This window comes from Rhododendron vialii, chromosome 7a, assembly GCF_030253575.1.
Source record: "Rhododendron vialii isolate Sample 1 chromosome 7a, ASM3025357v1".
Classification (NCBI taxonomy): Eukaryota; Viridiplantae; Streptophyta; class Magnoliopsida; order Ericales; family Ericaceae; genus Rhododendron; species Rhododendron vialii.
In genome coordinates, this window is record NC_080563.1 from 4,036,435 (window position 1) to 4,054,843 (window position 18,409).

Below are 18,409 nucleotides of genomic sequence, written 5' to 3' on the forward strand. Positions count from 1 at the left end.
TATTTTTGATCGAAACACATTTATCTAGAGAAAAAGTAATTAAGTGAACATACACTGAATTCATTTACATAAATATGTTGGGGGAAATATAAAAATCAATATTTCTTCAAAATATTATTTTTGGACAATTCATGTTCTTGACGAGCTCTAAAAATGAATGATTTTACTTATGCTTAAAAATGGGCCTACAATTCATTGAGTATGTATCTCAGGAGAGAGAGAGAGAGAGAGAGAGAGAGAGAGAGAGTCCTCAACTCCCACGGAGAAAAGGAGGGAGGGAATGAGGAGGGAAAACAAGAAAGAAAATTTTGTTTTCAAGAAAGTTGATCGCCTCTGAGGGTTTCTTTCTGTTTTAGTTTTTCTGCTTTTTCACTTGGCAAGAAAATAAGAGGATTAATTTGAACGTACATTCTAATACTGAGGGTTTGGGAATTCCATGGGAACCCCTTGATTGTGGTTTGCCTTTTGCTTCTCGCAGTAGTCAAGGATCGATTGAACTCTACTTAACTCATTAACTTGTATTTGGGCTTGGTTTTTGTGGGGAATGGGAGGAAGCATCTTCCTATAGAGCCAGCAGTGGATTCTACTGCTTATCTCAGCAATTGGCGGCTCGCATTTTAACCAATCAATGGACGGTTTAGATTTATATGTGATTTGTATACGCTCAGATTCGATCCGAGCTGTCTATGTCGAGATAAACGACCGGATCAGCCACTCTGCACCCGCTCGACAAGGAGCTGCGCCAGCGTTTTGTGGAGGAAAAGTGAGAGGTGTGGAGAATTTGTTCTGACATGTACTCCTTATGATGTTTTTCCTATTTTCTGACTTCTTCTACAATTTCGCCTAGCCTTTCTTCCAAACTTAATTTTTAAATAATCTATTTTCGCCTATTTCGTGAATATATAGCTAATAAATGATATAGGAGTAGTATATATCTTTCCAAGTAGAACATCGAGTCTCCATATCATTACTTGAATTTGATTGTTTAATTCGAATGCACATTTTTTTATTTATGAAATTTTCTGCTTTTTTTTTTTTCAGGATATATATTCTCCTTAATTATCTCCTATCTCATAGACGCCCATACTCTTTCTCTATTTTCTTTTTTGATTTTTTTTTCTTCTTCTTTTGCTGGCATCAGTGGCGTATCTAGGATAACTTGTCTTGTTCTCTTTGCTATTTGAAAAGAATTTTTCAAAAAATTCCCCTAGATTACTCCTACTTCTAACATTTCTCTCTCTATCTTTCTTCACTTATTACCCATACTATTTTTCAAAAAACTTTTCAAAACACAAACCAAACACAGTCGATCATCATTCATGCAAGAGATAGGGTGGGTTTCTCTTAAAGGGTGGGTTTCTCTTAAAAAAATTGTCTTTCGACAAATTATTTCCTCTAAATGAACTTTTAGTTGATGTATGTGAGGAGAATGACTTATATCAAAACCGTGTTTTTGTGAGTTTTATTAGTCCGTTTAGACAATAAGAAAAACTTAGCCTACGGTAGTAGCACGGTAGCTTTTATATCATGGTTGTTTTGTTCTGAGAATATAATTATGCTCAATGGTGTGAATTTCCTCTTGTGGTTTTTTTTTTTTCGTCAATCGATAGAAGAGATCATTTTACATCAGATATGAAGTATATAGTACAAATCTAGGAAACTAGAGTCCACGAGACAACAAAGCTTAGCGACTCAACCAATACAAGAAATAAGCCCATTATAGGATAGAGATATAGAAAGAAAGGGAAAGCGTTCTAAGGGATGAACACCCACACGCAGGTGGGAAGAATCAAACTCCTAACAACCTAGTGAGATGTAAGAGTCCTGGGCAACTGAGCTATCCTCAGTTGGTTAAACTAGTGAGATCAGATGCAAGAGTCCTGACCTCCTAGTGAGATGCAAAAGCCCTCTTGTGGTTCAACTACTTACTTTTGTTAGATTCATTGCTCCTTTAAAAATTCATTGATTGGAAATCAGTCGACGAAATTTGTCTTGAAAATTTTGAACAGCCAATTTAATTTTAAAAATACATCTCAACATTATTCGATTAATTGACCATGGGTATCTTATCTTATTGAGTTTATCTTTTACCTGTTTTATTTACTTTTTTTTTGTTAATCGAAAAACCAAACCAGTTCATACCTGTTTTATTTACTTGAGATACGAGCAATATCTATTATGATGGGTTCGTGGTAAGGTAAGTCCCATTTGGCCATTTGAACTCACAAAAACTCATAGGACACAATCAGTTCCGAACTTAATATTTGTGAAGAAAGTAGGTACTACCGATGTTTGTAATTTTTGTTTAGCTTGATATTAATTTTTCTGGAATTAATTATTCATCCCGAGTACAGGAATTAAAAATAGCACTTAGCAAAAAAAAAAAAAGGGCCTAGAGGAATACAAAATTTAAAAATAGTGGGCGAAGTACCAAAAGAAAGACTAGGTAGGGCAACCATAAAACACTAAAATGTATATCTCTTTGAGATTTTTAGGGGTTGTTCTTTTAAAAAAGCCATTGGCTTTTCCCGCAAAATATGAGCCAAATAAATCCACATAAAAACAAAAATAAGTCAATAAGTCAATTTTTTCGTCTTTATTAAAAAATATTGAATTTCGATCAAAATTTTATAGTTTTTAGATTCCTTTCGTCATGAGGATGCAATAATCCCCAAAAAAATGAGGATAAGCCAAGTGATACGAAAAAAATTTGAATAAGGACAAAAAATAAGCCATTTTGGCTTATTTGTCCAAACACCCTTTTAATCAGTTTTTTAAAGGATTTAAAAAAGAACAACTATTATAAAAAATTTGAGACCGGCAATAATGCCCTCATCTGGTTTTGGGGCATCCATGCCCCCATTTTCCCTCAATAGTTGGATCTTCCGTGTTTAATCTCAACCATTGATTGAATCCGTCACATAATAAACGTGGCTATACATTACGGTAAGTGCAACTATACATTGTGGTTATATGTTATAGTAGGAGTGACCGTACACTATAGGAAGTGTGATCATAGTAAATTGTATATAGAACCAGTTTGTGTGGTAAGTAAAAATTGCAATTTTTTGCTAAAAAAAATTATAAAACTCTATCGTTTTTTATATGATTTGGATCTAATGATTGAGAATTATTCATTTTTCAACTTAAAGAACTTACTCCTATTTACGAAGGCATCCATTTCCTAATACCACTCAGGGGTATGAGAGAAAAATTCAAAAAATTTAATATGAATCTATCAAAAATTTTCAGAAAAAAAAAAAAATTAATGGATTCACTTCAAAATTGATGCTATTGGGAAATCGATAGTTTTTTTTAATTGATTTTGCCACTTTATTTTCTCACCGTACAAATTACCTAATATAGATACAAATGGTAGTGAGATTGGAGAAAAGTGAGCGACAAAATCACACTTTTTTTTTTTTTCCCTCAAAAACTCATGTGGGACCTAGGGGAAGCTGACCACTCGCATGGCGATTAGGTTTACAGCGTCACAGACAAACAGCACCGTCCGCCGACTTCCAAAATCTCCCCTCGATCTCTCGTAAAACCGAGAAAACAACGGAGCTTCAATGAACAGAGAGAGTGAGAGACAGAGGAAGCGTGTGTATGAGTGGGGGTGAGCAATTTTGTGATTCAATTGATTACCATGGAGTAAGTGTCATATCTTTTAACTAATTTATGGAGCAAATTTTGACTAGGTTTTTTTTTTGGGTTAGAGTCCAACTTCAATCTCAATTTTTATTCACTGATTGAAATGTTTTGATTTGCGGAAATGTGATGAATCTCAATTCTGTTTATTCCCATCTTGTTGGTTGCTTAGAATAATCCCGAAGAATTTCTGAAATAGAATGATTGGAAAATAACATGTGCAGTGGCAGACACAGAATTTGTAGTAGCAAAATCGTAGTCCATAATATATATGGTTACTTGCTAGGTTTGAGAATGAGATGGGAATGTGTGAATATACGTAGCCGGCATTGTATTTTATTTCTGAGATAAAAAAAGATTGTCGATAACTTGAAAATTTTAGGTGTTTTTTCACCCCAGCATTCCCTTGTGTCCACCCCTAACCCTACGTGATGGCTAATCCAAGAAGATGCGTAAGAGACTTTAGGAAGGATAGTGTGAAATGACTGCATATTTTAAATTCAAATGTAAGGTTTAATTGCCATATAAATTATAGGCCAATTCGGTTGGTGAAACTAAACGAAATGCTTTGTTCCACAAGTTAGGGGACCTAAATACGTGAGCGGAACGAGCAGTTTTAACATATTGGAAGAAAATGTGGACAATCGGGGTAAACAATTGAAGGAGAAGATTTGCAGCATTTGCCTAAACATTTTAGGTTTGGTTTAAATGCGTGATTTGTGGGAGGTGCAGGGGAGTTGATGAGGTAAAAAGACAAATGAGGGGGAAACCAATATAAAAGCAGTGTTTCTTTGCTATATTGTCATTGGATTTTCCTTCTTTATATCCGTTGGAAAAAATATGATCCAAGAACAACCTAGTACAAGTTTCATTATGAAAAGGTATCACTTTTGAATTGTAACTTGGTTTACAGAGATTAGATTATTAGGCTCGCCATTTTGGAGTTTAAGATATTCCGTTATATAGAGCTGAAACGTATGGAGGTTGAGAAATTGAAACATGCCATACAGGGCACTCTTGAGAATAGGGAGTAATATTTAATTGTCATCCCCAAACAGGGGGCACCAACAGCGATCCCTGATTCATTTTTATGCAGGAAGACTCGACTGAAATCCCCAAGCATTGACAGAAGCATATCACTGCTTTAATAAGACCAGTATCAAATTTGATGGTTGTGTTTCCATAGATCGGAAGCCCTAACTGCTGTAATTCTTTTGTTGGATTAGGCTATTGGACTTATTTGCATTGCACCCAGTTGAAAGTCTCAACGGCTTCAACCCTTTTATTTTGGATGTTTGCAGACTAACTTTAAGCTTGGTGTTACCATCAGACTTTCATATTAAAAGTCTTCTTATGTTCTCAGGTATTAATACACTACAGACTAGGTTATTTTGAGTAAAAGCTATATTTAGGTGGCTTTTAACAGGAAACACCTGGTTAGTACACGATATATGTTTGACAGGCCTGCCACCCAGAAAAAAGCTCTCTTGGTTTTCCTTCTTAAGTTCACCACATAAAAATAAAGGGGAAACACTGACGGCAGGAGTTAAGTTATCTAACGCAATATTAGCCAGTCTTGACTTTATCTATGTTAGGATGAGGAAGAATTGGTTTTATAGGTCAAGTGATAGTGGGTTCCTCATCTGGCATTAATGTATTGATTGCTTAGCTTGTCATTTACTATCCATAACAACATGAATATAGCATGGTGAATCTCACATTTGCCTGCCATCTGAGATAAGTTCAAGATGAGAATTGAGATCATACTGGAGATTCTTGATTTTTGTTTTTGTTTTCTTGGTTTATTCTATGTAAGAAATATAGGCAATAACCACAAGTAGTTTCTACGTTTCGAAGGAATAACATGCTTGGAAATCACTATCATAAAGTAGAACAATCCACTTCAAAGCTGTTGAATGATGGAATTCTAAGTTGGAGTAGGAATATCAGGACACCAAGGCTAAATAATCATTTTTCTAAGTAGTATGCTGATAAAAACAAAACTCCTACTACTACAATGGACTTGTACTCTTCTGACATAAATGATGCAAACAAAAATTCCAAAGCAGAGAAATAGAGAAGGAACTACATGTTACATCGTACTAAAAGGACTTAGAGAAGCATTCACTTCCCCTTTTGCATGGAGCTTTATCTCACGACTCACGTACACACTTTCCTTATTTCATGCAAGCCTTATTTCATGGATTCTTCTTCAATGTGTCAATATACCTTCGCTGCTTTGTAATATCATTACCAGAAATATGGTCAAGAAAATCTCTGAAGCTTCCTTCATTGTAGGCCAAGGGGTGTTCCTCATCTACCAGCTCGGGTGCCGGTCCCACTTTCTTCTCTAAAGCTAGGCTATGAAGGCTGGCGATTGAAATCCGTGTCCTCTCGTTGTTCAAAGTTGCTCGGTGCAGAACACTCTTGTACCTTCCATTGCTCATCACTTCGATTTGATCTCCCAACTGGACTAGTAGTGCCCCTTCAATGACCGGAATCAGGTACCAGTTGTTATCATTGTCCATGATTTGGAGTCCTGGTTGGCTTTGGATTAAGATTGTGAGGTAGCCATAGTCGGAGTGAGGTGGCATTCCAAGGGCAAGGTCTGGTTCAGGACAAGCCGGGTAGCAGTTCACAGCCATGACTTGGGAGCCTTCTTCGATTTCTTCATGTAAGTAATCTGTTTTTAGCCCTAAGCTCTCAAGAACTACTTCCATTAGTTGCTTTTGTACTGCTTGCGTGGCCTTTGCATAGTTTCCCATTTTCTCCCTGTGAAAAAAACACAATTGTTCTAGAAAAATGATTCATTGAACTAAATTTCATAGTTTGTTGAAATTATGTGCTGTAATGGTAGGTTTCTAATTTGATAGGGAAGTACCACGTCTGATACATTATTCTGTCTGAAATGTTCGAAGAATATCTGTGTATATACCACTAACTTTAGTACTCCGTATATTGGTCGTTGCAATGTCTTTTCCATAATTTTAAAGTAAATCACATACATTGATTAGTAAAATTATCACACGTTCACGTTATAGAAAACATGGCATTTCCTTTTAGAAAAACCTACTTGTAGCTTGGGGGGTTCGAAGGCCACAGATGGATCCAGGTGGAGATGGGATAGGAGTAATGCTTGATGAAGTCTCTCCAAAAATGGACTTTGTCAGCAACGTGATTCATACTTGTGCCATACCTTATGGGCTTATGAACATCAGCCGATGCGAGATGCATCTTCTCCTCACTAGGCAAGTTAAAGAACTCTGTTGCAGTGTCTATGGCACCATTAATGAACGTCGAGGGAATCCCATGGTTAATCACCTGTTAACATGCAAGCTTTTACGTAGTTCAGACGATAATATTGCATTAATGCATGCATGCAAGTAGATTCGACATGATATAGTGGAGTATTCGTTAACTTGGTATGCTTTTTTTAAGATCATAATCACCACAATCACTCTAGTTAGGGCTGTAGAAGGAAAAACAGTACGTGTTGATGATATAAATAGTTGCCATCCTCAAACAACTTGACTTACTTGGAGTATGATACAAGTTTCTTCTATCTCTTCAATAAACGAACCTCTCTCCTTATGCTCTAACCTCAAACGGAAATTTCAACATAAGGTATTTACAGTACGATAGTAAAGATACTAGTAGATATAATAAAAAAGTGATTAGTATATTTAAGCTTTCCTGGTTTCCCCTATATTTGTATTTGGAAAGGTAACGTAATGGGCTGCTTGTTGGATCCGTACCCTATCAGACTGTGATGAAGAAAAGAAAAGGAATACTAGGGAAAGAGAAGTTTGAAGACGTATGAATCAGGTGCAAACTCTATCACGGCTCCGTCTCCGGCAACTCATTCAATAGTCCAATCTCTGTCCATTGCGAAAGAGAAAGCAGTACAAGCTGATACGGGAAGGGCCAGCTATCGTCTCATCAGAGGGCTCAATCCATAGTGAACTAGGAGGCAGAAAGCGTGTATCCGGAATAGAAGAAAGCAAAAGGCAGAAACATCTTCTTAGAACAGCACAGACGGGTCTCAGCGAGGAGACGGCACTCAAATTTAATCCCAAAGCGCGACTACGACTCTTGATGAATTTTTTCACTAAAAAGCGTTTCCACCTGCCTCCGCCCTGGCACTCGTAAAGCTATGATCTAGTTTAGGTTTCTGTAGTATCTTTCGTGCAGTTTTTGCTCTTTTGGAATTGGATAGTTGTATCCAGAGCCAGAAACATTAATAAAAAACCTTGTTTTCTCATTTGTCATTTCTAATGCATGGCAGGGAATATCATGGGCATCATGGTAACTATGTAAAGGATACCTGGAAGAAACCAAGTTCCTTGCAGGCCAAGCGGATTTCGTCAATGACCCAAGGCCTAAGAGAAGGTTTGTGGAGAGACGCAATATCTATAACGGGTAGGGTGGTGGAGGGGTTCAAGCGGAGGGTAGGTATGGTTTGGTCGTTCCAGGGGAGGCAGAACGAAACGTTCGGGGACTTGGGGTACCCCTATTTGGTTTAGTGTCATTGCACTAGTAAATGAATTTGTTTCTGAGAGCTCTCTCTCATCTTCCATTGATCTCTCTCTCACCTCTTCCATTCTCTTTCTTCTTCTTCTCTAGTGAACTATACCTGGAGTTCTAGCTACTGGCCTGCCCCTTTTTATAGCAAGAAACTATTACATGATATTTGGGTTTTCTTTATGAAAACTTTCTTCTAGTTGCAATGTGTGGGAACTAGTGTTAACATTGTAGTATAGTGAATGCCTACATATTTGAGGAGTAATCCAAAAGAGCTTTGTTCATAGATGTAGAGAAAGAATAGACTCATGGTTTGTGGGTTCAGAGGCCCACAAAACCTTTTTCCCTATGGATGATCTGGCAATTTCTCATGCAGAAACAATCTGGGTGATGTTGGGACTTGGGACAGTGTATCTGTTCAGTGTCCCTTTATTTATAATAAGAGAAAGGTCATTTCTGTAGCCTTGCTAGCCTTTTGGACCCCTATGCCTAACAAAGCTGATCCGTGTTGAAATTTTGCAACAGGAGGAGGACAAATATAGACGGACAATTAGACAAAGCTTTCGGTAATGGTATTGCAAAACCAGGTTCAATGGAAAACCTGGGACTTAAAAGGAGGACAAATTGCCATAACCACCTTGTCAAATAACACAATCGTCTTGATGTAATTGCCATAACCACCCTCGAGGTTTTTGCAAATTTTTGATTGCCCTCTTATATTTGGGAAATTAACAAAATACCCCCTTCCTCTTGACAAATTACTCACTTGTCTTGATGTACCAGAAAGGAAATTCAACGAAATTTGTCTGACATCATTCTATCTTAATTATATTCCCTTCGTCCATTTTTAAGTGTTATGCTTTGTAACTTCAACTTATTAAGAAAACATCATCATTACACCTTTCACATCAACTTTTACCTTCACTTTTCCTACTTATTCTCTATGGAGACATCATCATTACACTTTTACTAATTTGAAGACGTATGAATCAGGTGCAAACTCTATCATGGCTCCGTCTCCGGCAATTCATTCAATAGTCCAATCTCTGTCCATTGTGAAAGAGAAAGCAGTACAAGCTGATACGGGAAGGGCCAGATATCGTCTCATCGGAGGGCTCAATCCATAGTGAACTAGGAGGCAGAAAGCGTGTATCCGGAATAGAAGAAAGCCATAGGCAGAAACATCTTCTTAGAACAGCACAGACGGGACTCAGCGAGGAGACGGTACTCAAATTCAATCCCAAAGCGCGACTACGACGCTTGATGAATTTTTTCACTAAAAAGCGTTTCCACCTGCCTCCGCCCTGGCACTCGTAAAGCTATGATCTAGTTTAGGTTTCTGTAGTATCTTTCGTGCAGTTTTTGCTCTTTTGGAATTTGATAGTTGTATCCAGAGCCAGAAACATTAATAAAAAACCTTGTTTTCTCATTTGTCATTTCTAATGCATGGCAGGGAATATCATGGGCATCATGGTAACTATGTAAAGGATACCTGGAAGAAACCAAGTTCCTTGCAGGCCAAGCGGATTTCGTCAATGACCCAAGGCCTAAGAGAAGGTTTGTGGAGAGACGCAATATCTATAACGGGTAGGGTGGTGGAGGGGTTCAAGCGGAGGGTATGGTTTGGTCGTTCCAGGGGAGGCAGAACGAAACGTTCGGGGGCTTGGGGTACCCCTATTTGGTTTAGTGTCATTGCACTAGTAAATGAATTTGTTTCTGAGAGCTCTCTCTCATCTTCCATTGATCTCTCTCTCACCTCTTCCATTCTCTTTCTTCTTCTTCTCTAGTGAACTATACCTGGAGTTCTAGCTACTGGCCTGCCCCTTTTTATAGCAAGAAACTATTACATGATATTTGGGTTTTCTTTATGAAAACTTTCTTCAAGTTGCAATGTGTGGGAACTAGTGTTAACATTGTAGTATAGTGAATGTCAACATATTTGAGGAGTAATCCAAAAGGGCTTTGTTCATAGATGTAGAGAAAGAATAGACTCATGGTTTGTGGGTTCAGAGGCCCACAAAACCTTTTGTCCCTATGGATGATCTGGCAATTTCTCATGCAGAAACAATCTGGTTGATGTTGGGACAGTGTATCTGTTCAGTGTCCCTTTATTTATAATAAGAGAAAGAGAGCTGCTACACACACAGCAGTCTGTGCACAGATTGTTCACAGATTTTTTTGTGGGGCCCACCACGGGTCCCACACAAATCATCCGAGCCGTTCATTAAATGTAAAACAGTTTTTCAAAGGTCCTCGTAAAAAATAGGCTCAATCCAATACTTATAGGTGCTTCATCCAACCATCTAACTTTTCATTCAGATTTCCGGTTAATGAAAAATTATGTGGTTGGATCGAGTACTTATAGGTATCGGATTGAGCTTATTTTTTATGGGGTCCCTTGAAAAAGTGTTTTACATTTAATGAACGGCTCGGATGATTCGTGTGGGACCCGTGGTGGGCCCCACAATAAAATCTGTGCACAATCTGTGCACAAAGTGTATGTGTGTGTAGACTTTCTGTAAGAGAAAGGTCATTTCTGTAGCCTTGCTAGCCTTTTGGACCCCTATGCCTAACAAAGCTGATCCGTGTTGAAATTTTGCAACAGGAGGAGGACAAATATATACAGACAATTAGACAAAGCTTTTGGTAATGGTATTGCAAAACCAGGTTCAATGGAAAACCTGGGACTTAAAAAAGACGACAAATTGCCATAATCACCTTGTCAAATTACACAATCGTCTTGATGTAATTGCCATAACAACCCTCGAGGTTTTTGCAAATTTTTGATTGCCCTCTTATATTTGGGAAATTAACAAAATACCCCCTTCGTCTTGACAAATTACTCACTTGTCTTGATGTACCAGAAAGGAAATTCAACGAAATTTGTCTGACATCATTCTATCTTAATTATATTCCCTTCGTCCATTTTTAAGTGTAATGCTTTGTAATTTCAACTTATTAAAAAAACATCATCATTACACCTTTCACATCAACTTTTACCTTCACTTTTCCTACTTATTCTCTATGGAGACATCATCATTACATTTTTATTCACTAACTTTTCAAAATGAAATTTACTTTTAGGAGCAAAATAAAAAATGTACCAATTTTACATACTAACTTTACAAAATGGACACTTTTTAAGAGAGCTCAAAATGAAATACTGGATTTTAAAAAGGAGACGGAGGGAGTAGTAAACAACAATGTCCTTTAATAACTTGTGAAAGATTGCAGAAGTGTGAAAATAGCCTTTTCAAAGGCTAAAAGAAGACAATTTAGTCCATTGTGAATAGTATTTGATGATGTAAGACATTCTGTCGGTTTTCCTAGGGGCTACATCATGACAAGGTAGGGGATATTTTATAATTTCTCAAATGTGAGGGGGCAATCTGTAATTTGTAGATACCTTGAGGGTGATTTTGGTGATTTACTCTTAAAAAGAGGATACTTTTTTGTTTGTATTTTCCTGGCAAGTGGAAAGATGGTTAAAGTCGAAAATAATGTTGTAAATCGGTTCGAGTCATCTGGATCGGGCCATGGATCCTAACTTCTTCATAATGGACAAGATTTGGTCCAAATTAAAGCTTCTTAAGTCAGAATACGGAATACATTGTGTAGGCCCAGTGACCGCCGAGTCAGGCCATAAAATCATTCCAGGCCCGGGCCCGTTTTCACCCTATCATTAATCACCATATAGAAATTGAAATTTTATGGAAGGTGCCAAAGCATGTTTCTCTTGCTCATTACAATGAAAATCTCAGGAGTTTTATACTGGGTGCTGATCTCAAATGCTGTGAATCGGGCATTTATCTGTTTTGTTATCTCTTCCTTGATCTTTAACAATCAGTTCGGCCTAATCCTACGGAGCTTCTGCTTTACAAGTTTAGTGTAGGGGTAAAGAGGTATGTGGTGTTGAACAATCTCAGGATCTACTCCAAAAAAAAAAATCGAAAGGTTATCTTTGAAAAAAAAAATCCAAAAGTTAATTAAGATGTGTGAGACATTAACTAATTAGCATACAACTATATCCAACACCATCACCATGCAGTGATGTGTTTAGGAACTTTTCATTAATTGCACTATAATTAAAGTGGAAAGTTTTCAACAATAATAATTCAACTAACTTTGTTAACTGATCATCTGACAATTTCAAATTGAACCAGCTTACACACATCTTGACTAATCCCAAATTCCTAAGGTTAATATGACCAGAGAAAAACCTCCAGCAGAATCAAGAATTTTTAAATCACGGTAAGAAGTATGGACGGTAATGCCATACGCTCTCTCAACCAACTCCTGGGGTAGCCCAAAAGTTTAGGACCTTCTTTACCGAACAGGTTTGTTACTCTAGACCCAAAAAAAAAAAAAAAAACCACGGGTTTGTTACTAAACTTTTGCATGCATGTATTACAAAACATTATTTAAGTTTAATTCATTAAATTACTAAAAAGCATGAAAGTCCAAAACCCTTTGAAGATGAGGCTACAAATTAAACAAAGTATTCATGTCATATTCCGAGACATGAAAGTGCGTGGGGTTGTTATTTGAGATTCCACCAAAGGTTGGCAAGGTGTTGACCTTAAACAACATCAACCCTCAAGAAAAGGGTAGCCCAAGTTATAATGTGCTCCTTCATCAGGACTCGGGGAAACCTGTCGTGAGCAACTCGATCTCGGCAGGGTGCGGTGCTGTATTTCTAAAAGGTGCCATTTTGAGTATTGGATTCGATTCTCACCGTAAGAACCCAAAGGAATCCTCTCCGGCCCATATTTTAGACATTCCCCACGCACCGAGAGTAGACATGTGTAAGTTTCTTGCATTTACACGCAAAAGAAAGCATCAACCGGCTAATCATTAAACTAATTGCATGTTTAACGACCACCAACAAATCCCAATAGACAACAAGTCAATAAGTGACAACCATTTCCTGTTTAATTTATTTGTAGTTAGTCAATTTTATGCCCAAAATTAAAGGGAGCTGGTGGTGATCATTCTGCAAACCTAATCTCTGCATGTTCAAAGTTCTTATCTTTTCATTAGGTGGCATAGTAATTCATATTAAAATAAGCTTACAAAATGGAACATATGGTGGAAGTAGGATCTATATGGCTTTTTTTATTTTTATATCTTGCCAAAAGGCAAGAACTTTAATACTCATTTTGAATTATTCATTTAAATTTCGATAAACTTCTTTTTGCTTGAGGACTACTACAGGACACTGAATGATCTCTCCTTCGATACCTTACTTGTGATGTCATGGCCAGTTAGTGGGGGTAATTATGAGATTATATTTGTTTGCTGTTTTTGAAATTGATTTTTACAAACTTTCGAAAAAATCTAGCTATTGAAAATAAAGATGCTCATTGTTCTTAGTAGTACATCTTATTCACCATTAAGCGGAATCGGTCTTCAAGAATCTGAAGTTTCTTTTGATTTATGAAAAATAGGCTCGTTTTCTAACTAAAAGTCTTAGAATTTTTTTTGATCATCTAAATATCTTAGAAATCGAGTCACCAAATATTTATTTTTTGGAAAATAAAAATAATTAACCTGACAAATCCAATGATTTATTACTATTCCACATGGAATAACTCGGCAGTAAATAGTGAAGTGAATATTTAGAGAGAGAGAGAGATGATTTATTACTATTCCACATGGAATAACTCGGCAGTAAATAGTGAAGTGAATATTTAGAGAGAGAGAGAGAGAGAGAGAGAGAGAGAGAGAGAGAGAGAGAGAGAGAGAGAGAGAGAGAGAGAGAGAGAGAGAGAGAGAGAGAGAGAGAGAGCATTCGGTAGGGATTGTTGAGCAACCAATGATTTAGACAGGAGTAAACAAAGCATTGCTGATGAAGATAAAACTTAACGACAATAATGTGCGTTGCCAACTTTAGTTGTCTATATAACATGCTACGTACGAGTCCCTCTACCACTTGTGTGCATCTAGCTCTTCTTCCCAATTGCTAAGCATATACCAAAAGCCTAGAAGAGACATGGCAATGGCAATGGCAGCTCTCCTCCTCCTCGTGCTCGTTGCCGCTCCCGCCGCGGTACACTCCGCGCAGCACAGCGTTGCGTGGAACCAAGGGACAGATTATTCCAACTATGGCGCTGGCCAAACATTCACCGTCGGTGACACACTAGGTAAGTTTGTTTATCTTAGCACAGGATCACTATCCCTCAGTATTCTCTGGACATGATACATTAGTTTTGGTTACTGGATTACAATCACAATATAAAGTTCACACTCTTATCCCTTGATTAGAAGTTGATGAAAGATTTATGCTCATCGATCAGTACCTAGAAAAATAATTTACAAATGAAATTAGCCGTGCGAAGGGAAAAATAATGTGACATTGACATAATTTTAGTTATATGTCATTAATTGTTCACAAATAAACAATTCACATCCCACGATAAATACGTATACCCAAATACACCCAACAGAAATTGCACGATTATAGATTGAAAAAGAAGTTATACGAGATAAACTTCAAAAGCACAAGTGAGAAAAAATTTGAGATAATATAAGTCCCACGTTATTTGGGCATGCAATGGATCACTTAATAAAATATTGGGACATCTCCGTCTGATAACTTAACATTTTGGGATTGGACCATCTAGGCTGCCTCTCTAATATGTCAGCAATGGTCAACGTTGAATGATTTACTTGGGCTATGTTTGGACTACTTTAAGCAAGTGCTGCTTCTTCTTCTTCTCTGTCGGACCCTTAAAAACATGTTCCCAACATTCTTTTTTCTGAACTCTTCTTTATTTCTCTGTTTTATATTTGACAATAAGAATTCAAACGTAAAAAAATTTGGCAGAAAATGATGATGAAAAGAAGCAAGATTTAAATTTAAAAAAAAATTAACTGCAAATTAGTGAATTATAAACTATTAATTCAAGTTTGGAACTAACCAAAAATTTAATTCCCGTGATGGCCACCCAGTGTTCACTTACAGTACCAGCCATGGGGTGGATGTAGTGGGTCAAAGTGACTACTCCAACTGCAATTCCGGAAATGCCCTCAATTCCTACAGCGGCGGGCAAACCACCATTACCCTCACCACGCCAGGCACGATGTACTTCATGTGCCCCACTTTCGGCCACTGCCAGGGCGGCATGAAGCTTAGCATCCCCGTCGTGGCAGCGGGCGGCTCAACCACCAGCCCGGCGACCCCGACATCCCCCTCCTCTTCCGGTTCATCATCGCCGACCGTCACGACACCGCCGGATTCCTCCTCCTCCGGCTCATCCTCGACGACCGGCTCGACTCCGGTCATCACCACCACCACCAGCTCACCAAAATCGTACAGTGGGGCCGGGGGCATGTTTGTAAACATGAATAATTTGGTTGTAATTGGATTTTCTGTTGTTGTGGCGGGTTTGGTTGGGTTCATGGGCTAGGGCAGAGGCAGTGCTATATTGTGTTTTTTTTTTTTTTCTTTTCCCGGTTGTAATTTAATGTGTCATTAATAAACTTGTTTCATTTGATTGATCTCTTGTTGGCAAGGTGTTGACCTTAAATGACATCAACCGGTAAGGAAAGAGTAGCCCTAGTGGTAATTATGTGCTGCTTTTATGGGGACAAGATTATGGATTCGATTCTCACCGTAGTCTCATTTCCCGTCAACTTAGATTAGGTTAGTGTAGGTTTCTTACATTTATGTACACCCAGAGGAAATGGTAATGTGCTTCTTTTATCGGGATAAAATCATGGATTCGATTCTCACCGTAAAGACTCATTTTTCGCCAACTTTTAGAGTAGGTTGATGTAGGTTTCTTGCATTTATACATATACGCACACAAAAGAAAACACCAACCGGGTAATCATTTTCTAGTGGGGAATCCAAACTGTCCCTTTGGAAATTATTAAAAGAATTACACGTTTTAACCACCACCCCAACAAATCCCAATGCAAAGTCAATAATAACTAAGCCAAACAAAGCGAATGTATGGTTTATATGTTTTTCCGGAGGCAATTCTTCTACGATCACAAATACTTAAACAAACACATTCATATTCACATGAGAATTCAGACACAGACTACGTACATGTTCGGCGCATGGGACCCACAAATGAATGCGAATGTGTATTTGTTTGTGTAATGAGTTTGTGGTCGTAGAATATTTTGGTTTCCGGAGGTTCATCAAATGATTATTATTCCACATGGCAGAACTCGGCAGTAGATTTGAATCATGAAATACTAAAGCCAAACAAAAACATCTACCGTTACATTTTTTTTTAAGCCGAGTACTTGTGCATTACTGTATTAATCTGTAACCCATGTTATTGATCGAGACAGAACATCGTAGAATGTGTGTGTGTGTGTGTGTGTGTGAGAGAGAGAGAGAGAGAGAGAGAGAGAGAGAGAGAGAGAGCAACCAATGATTTCGACAGGAGTACACAAATCATTGCTAAGAAAAATAAACGGTAGTATTAAAAATATATTGCCAATTTGTGTAAGCTGGCTGCTCATCTATCTGGCTGAGTTATCAAAAAACCAACGTGTTGACAATTTTAGTTGTCTTCTATATATATAACATGCTATGAGTCCCCCTGTATACCACTTGTGTGCCTCTCTTCTTCTCCCCTTAATTTCTTATCCCAATTGCTGAGCACACCAACAGCCTAGCTAGAAGAGACATGGCAATGGCAATGGCCGCCCTTCTGCTCCTCGTCTTCCTTGCCGTTCCCGCGGTACACTCCGTGCAAACCAACGTTCCGTGGAACGAGGGGATCGATTACACGACTTGGGCGGCTGGTAAAACATTCACCGTCGGTGACACACTAGGTATAGTAAGTCGGTTTATCTTGGCATGAAATCTATTTATTGTCGATCCCTAAGTATTCTCTCGATATGTCTTAATGCGATGACAACTACACAACATCGCTAGAATATCAGACTGTACCTTCATGGTTGATAAGAATATCAATACGGAAAAATTTCAAGACATGATTGTGTGATTGTCATTCTGTCAGTGCATTAAAATGAGAATAAACCAGATTTTACGAACACGTGATAAGTCATTCACATCTGGATCCTATAAGGGATCCCGCACGGGTTTATCGTACGGGACTCCCCTTTTTCGATCGAATTGCGACAATCCGAGCCGCTCAAAGTGATCAGAACGTGATTTTAAGGGTACTCGCGAGGAATCAGCAAAAAAAATGATCGGAAAGGGCTTGATCCGAACAGTTTTTTATTGAACGGTTCAGTAAAAAACTGCTCGGACCAAACCTTTCCCAATCATTTTTTTTGCTAATTTCTTGCGGATACCCTTAAAATCACGTTCTGAATACATTGAGTGGCTCGGATCGTCACAATTCGATCAGGAAAGGAGAGTCCGGCACGGTAAACCCGTGCGGGATCCGTTGGAAATATATATATATATATATATATATACACACACACACATATACATTTGGCATTTTGGATAATTTCAAGTTGGAACTAACCAACAATTCGATTTCCGTGGTCCACCAGTGTTCGTGTACACTACTAACCATGCGGTAGACATAGTAGATGAAAGTCACTACACCAGCTGCAATTCCGGAAATGCCCTCCATTCCTACTCCGGCGGACAAACTACCATTACCCTCACCACCCCCGGCCCAATGTACTTCCTATGCCCCACTATTGGCCACTGCCAGGCTGGCATGAAGCTTAGCATAACCGTCGCAGCGGCGGCCTCCTCCTCCTCTGGTTCATCGTCGACGACCAGCACAACTCCGGCCATCACCACCACCACTAGCTCACCGACAACGTCCGGGGTTGGGGGCATGTTTGGAAATATGAATAACTGGGTTGTAATTGGGTTTTCAGTTGTTGTGGCAGGTTTCGTTGGGTTCATGGGCTAGAGAAGAGGCAGTGCTATGTTGTTAATTGTTTTTTTTTTCCCTTTTTCGGTTTAAATTTAATTTGTGTGAATTATGGGATTAAGCATGAGATTGAATGTAACCAATTGGGGCTTTGCACCAAAAAATTAGGACGAACTCAATTGGTCAGAACTTGTGTGTCGGTGTTCTTCCCTTATATAAGCTTTTCTTTTCTTTCTTTGTTTCTACTATATAACAGGTTTATTTCTTATATTGGTTGGTTGGAGAAAATTTCTGTTATATCCCTTCGATTTTACATGAATGTTCACTTTGGTCCTTCTAGTTTCAATTTGAACCATTCTAACCTTTGATTTAGGATTAAGTTTCAATGTGAACCTTCCGTTTTTCTTTTGGAC

The 18,409-nt window shown here is 38.2% G+C and overlaps 3 protein-coding genes and 1 long non-coding RNA gene across 5 annotated transcripts; 3 read left to right on the forward strand and 1 right to left on the reverse strand.

Moving 5' to 3' along the window:
* The first annotated feature begins 3,396 nt into the window (after positions 1-3,396).
* LOC131331814 (uncharacterized) lies at positions 3,397-9,601 on the forward strand. 2 transcript variants are annotated; one of them, XR_009201529.1, is made up of 3 exons: positions 3,397-3,654; positions 5,950-6,325; positions 7,375-8,095. It is a non-coding gene; the product is annotated as an uncharacterized LOC131331814 (long non-coding RNA). The 2 variants fall into 2 exon arrangements; XR_009201528.1 differs by having other exon boundaries at positions 5,950-9,601.
* LOC131331813 (flavanone 3-dioxygenase 3-like) lies at positions 5,799-10,124 on the reverse strand. Its single transcript, XM_058365747.1, has 3 exons — positions 9,665-10,124; positions 6,725-6,972; positions 5,799-6,423 (listed from the first exon to the last, which is right to left on the reverse strand). The coding sequence occupies exons 1-3, from the start codon at positions 9,935-9,937 to the stop codon at positions 5,850-5,852; spliced, it is 1,095 nt and encodes a 364-aa protein (XP_058221730.1). The 5' UTR covers positions 9,938-10,124; the 3' UTR covers positions 5,799-5,849.
* Positions 10,125-14,062: 3,938 nt separating this feature from the next.
* On the forward strand, positions 14,063-15,672 carry LOC131331815 (uclacyanin-2-like). Its single transcript, XM_058365748.1, has 2 exons — positions 14,063-14,315; positions 15,124-15,672. The coding sequence occupies exons 1-2, from the start codon at positions 14,165-14,167 to the stop codon at positions 15,579-15,581; spliced, it is 609 nt and encodes a 202-aa protein (XP_058221731.1). The 5' UTR covers positions 14,063-14,164; the 3' UTR covers positions 15,582-15,672.
* Positions 15,673-16,722: 1,050 nt separating this feature from the next.
* On the forward strand, positions 16,723-18,307 carry LOC131331816 (uclacyanin-3-like). The gene is made up of 2 exons (XM_058365749.1): positions 16,723-16,968; positions 17,662-18,307. Exons 1-2 carry the CDS (start codon positions 16,821-16,823, stop codon positions 18,033-18,035), a joined length of 522 nt encoding a protein of 173 aa, XP_058221732.1. The 5' UTR covers positions 16,723-16,820; the 3' UTR covers positions 18,036-18,307.
* The last annotated feature ends 102 nt before the right edge of the window (positions 18,308-18,409 follow it).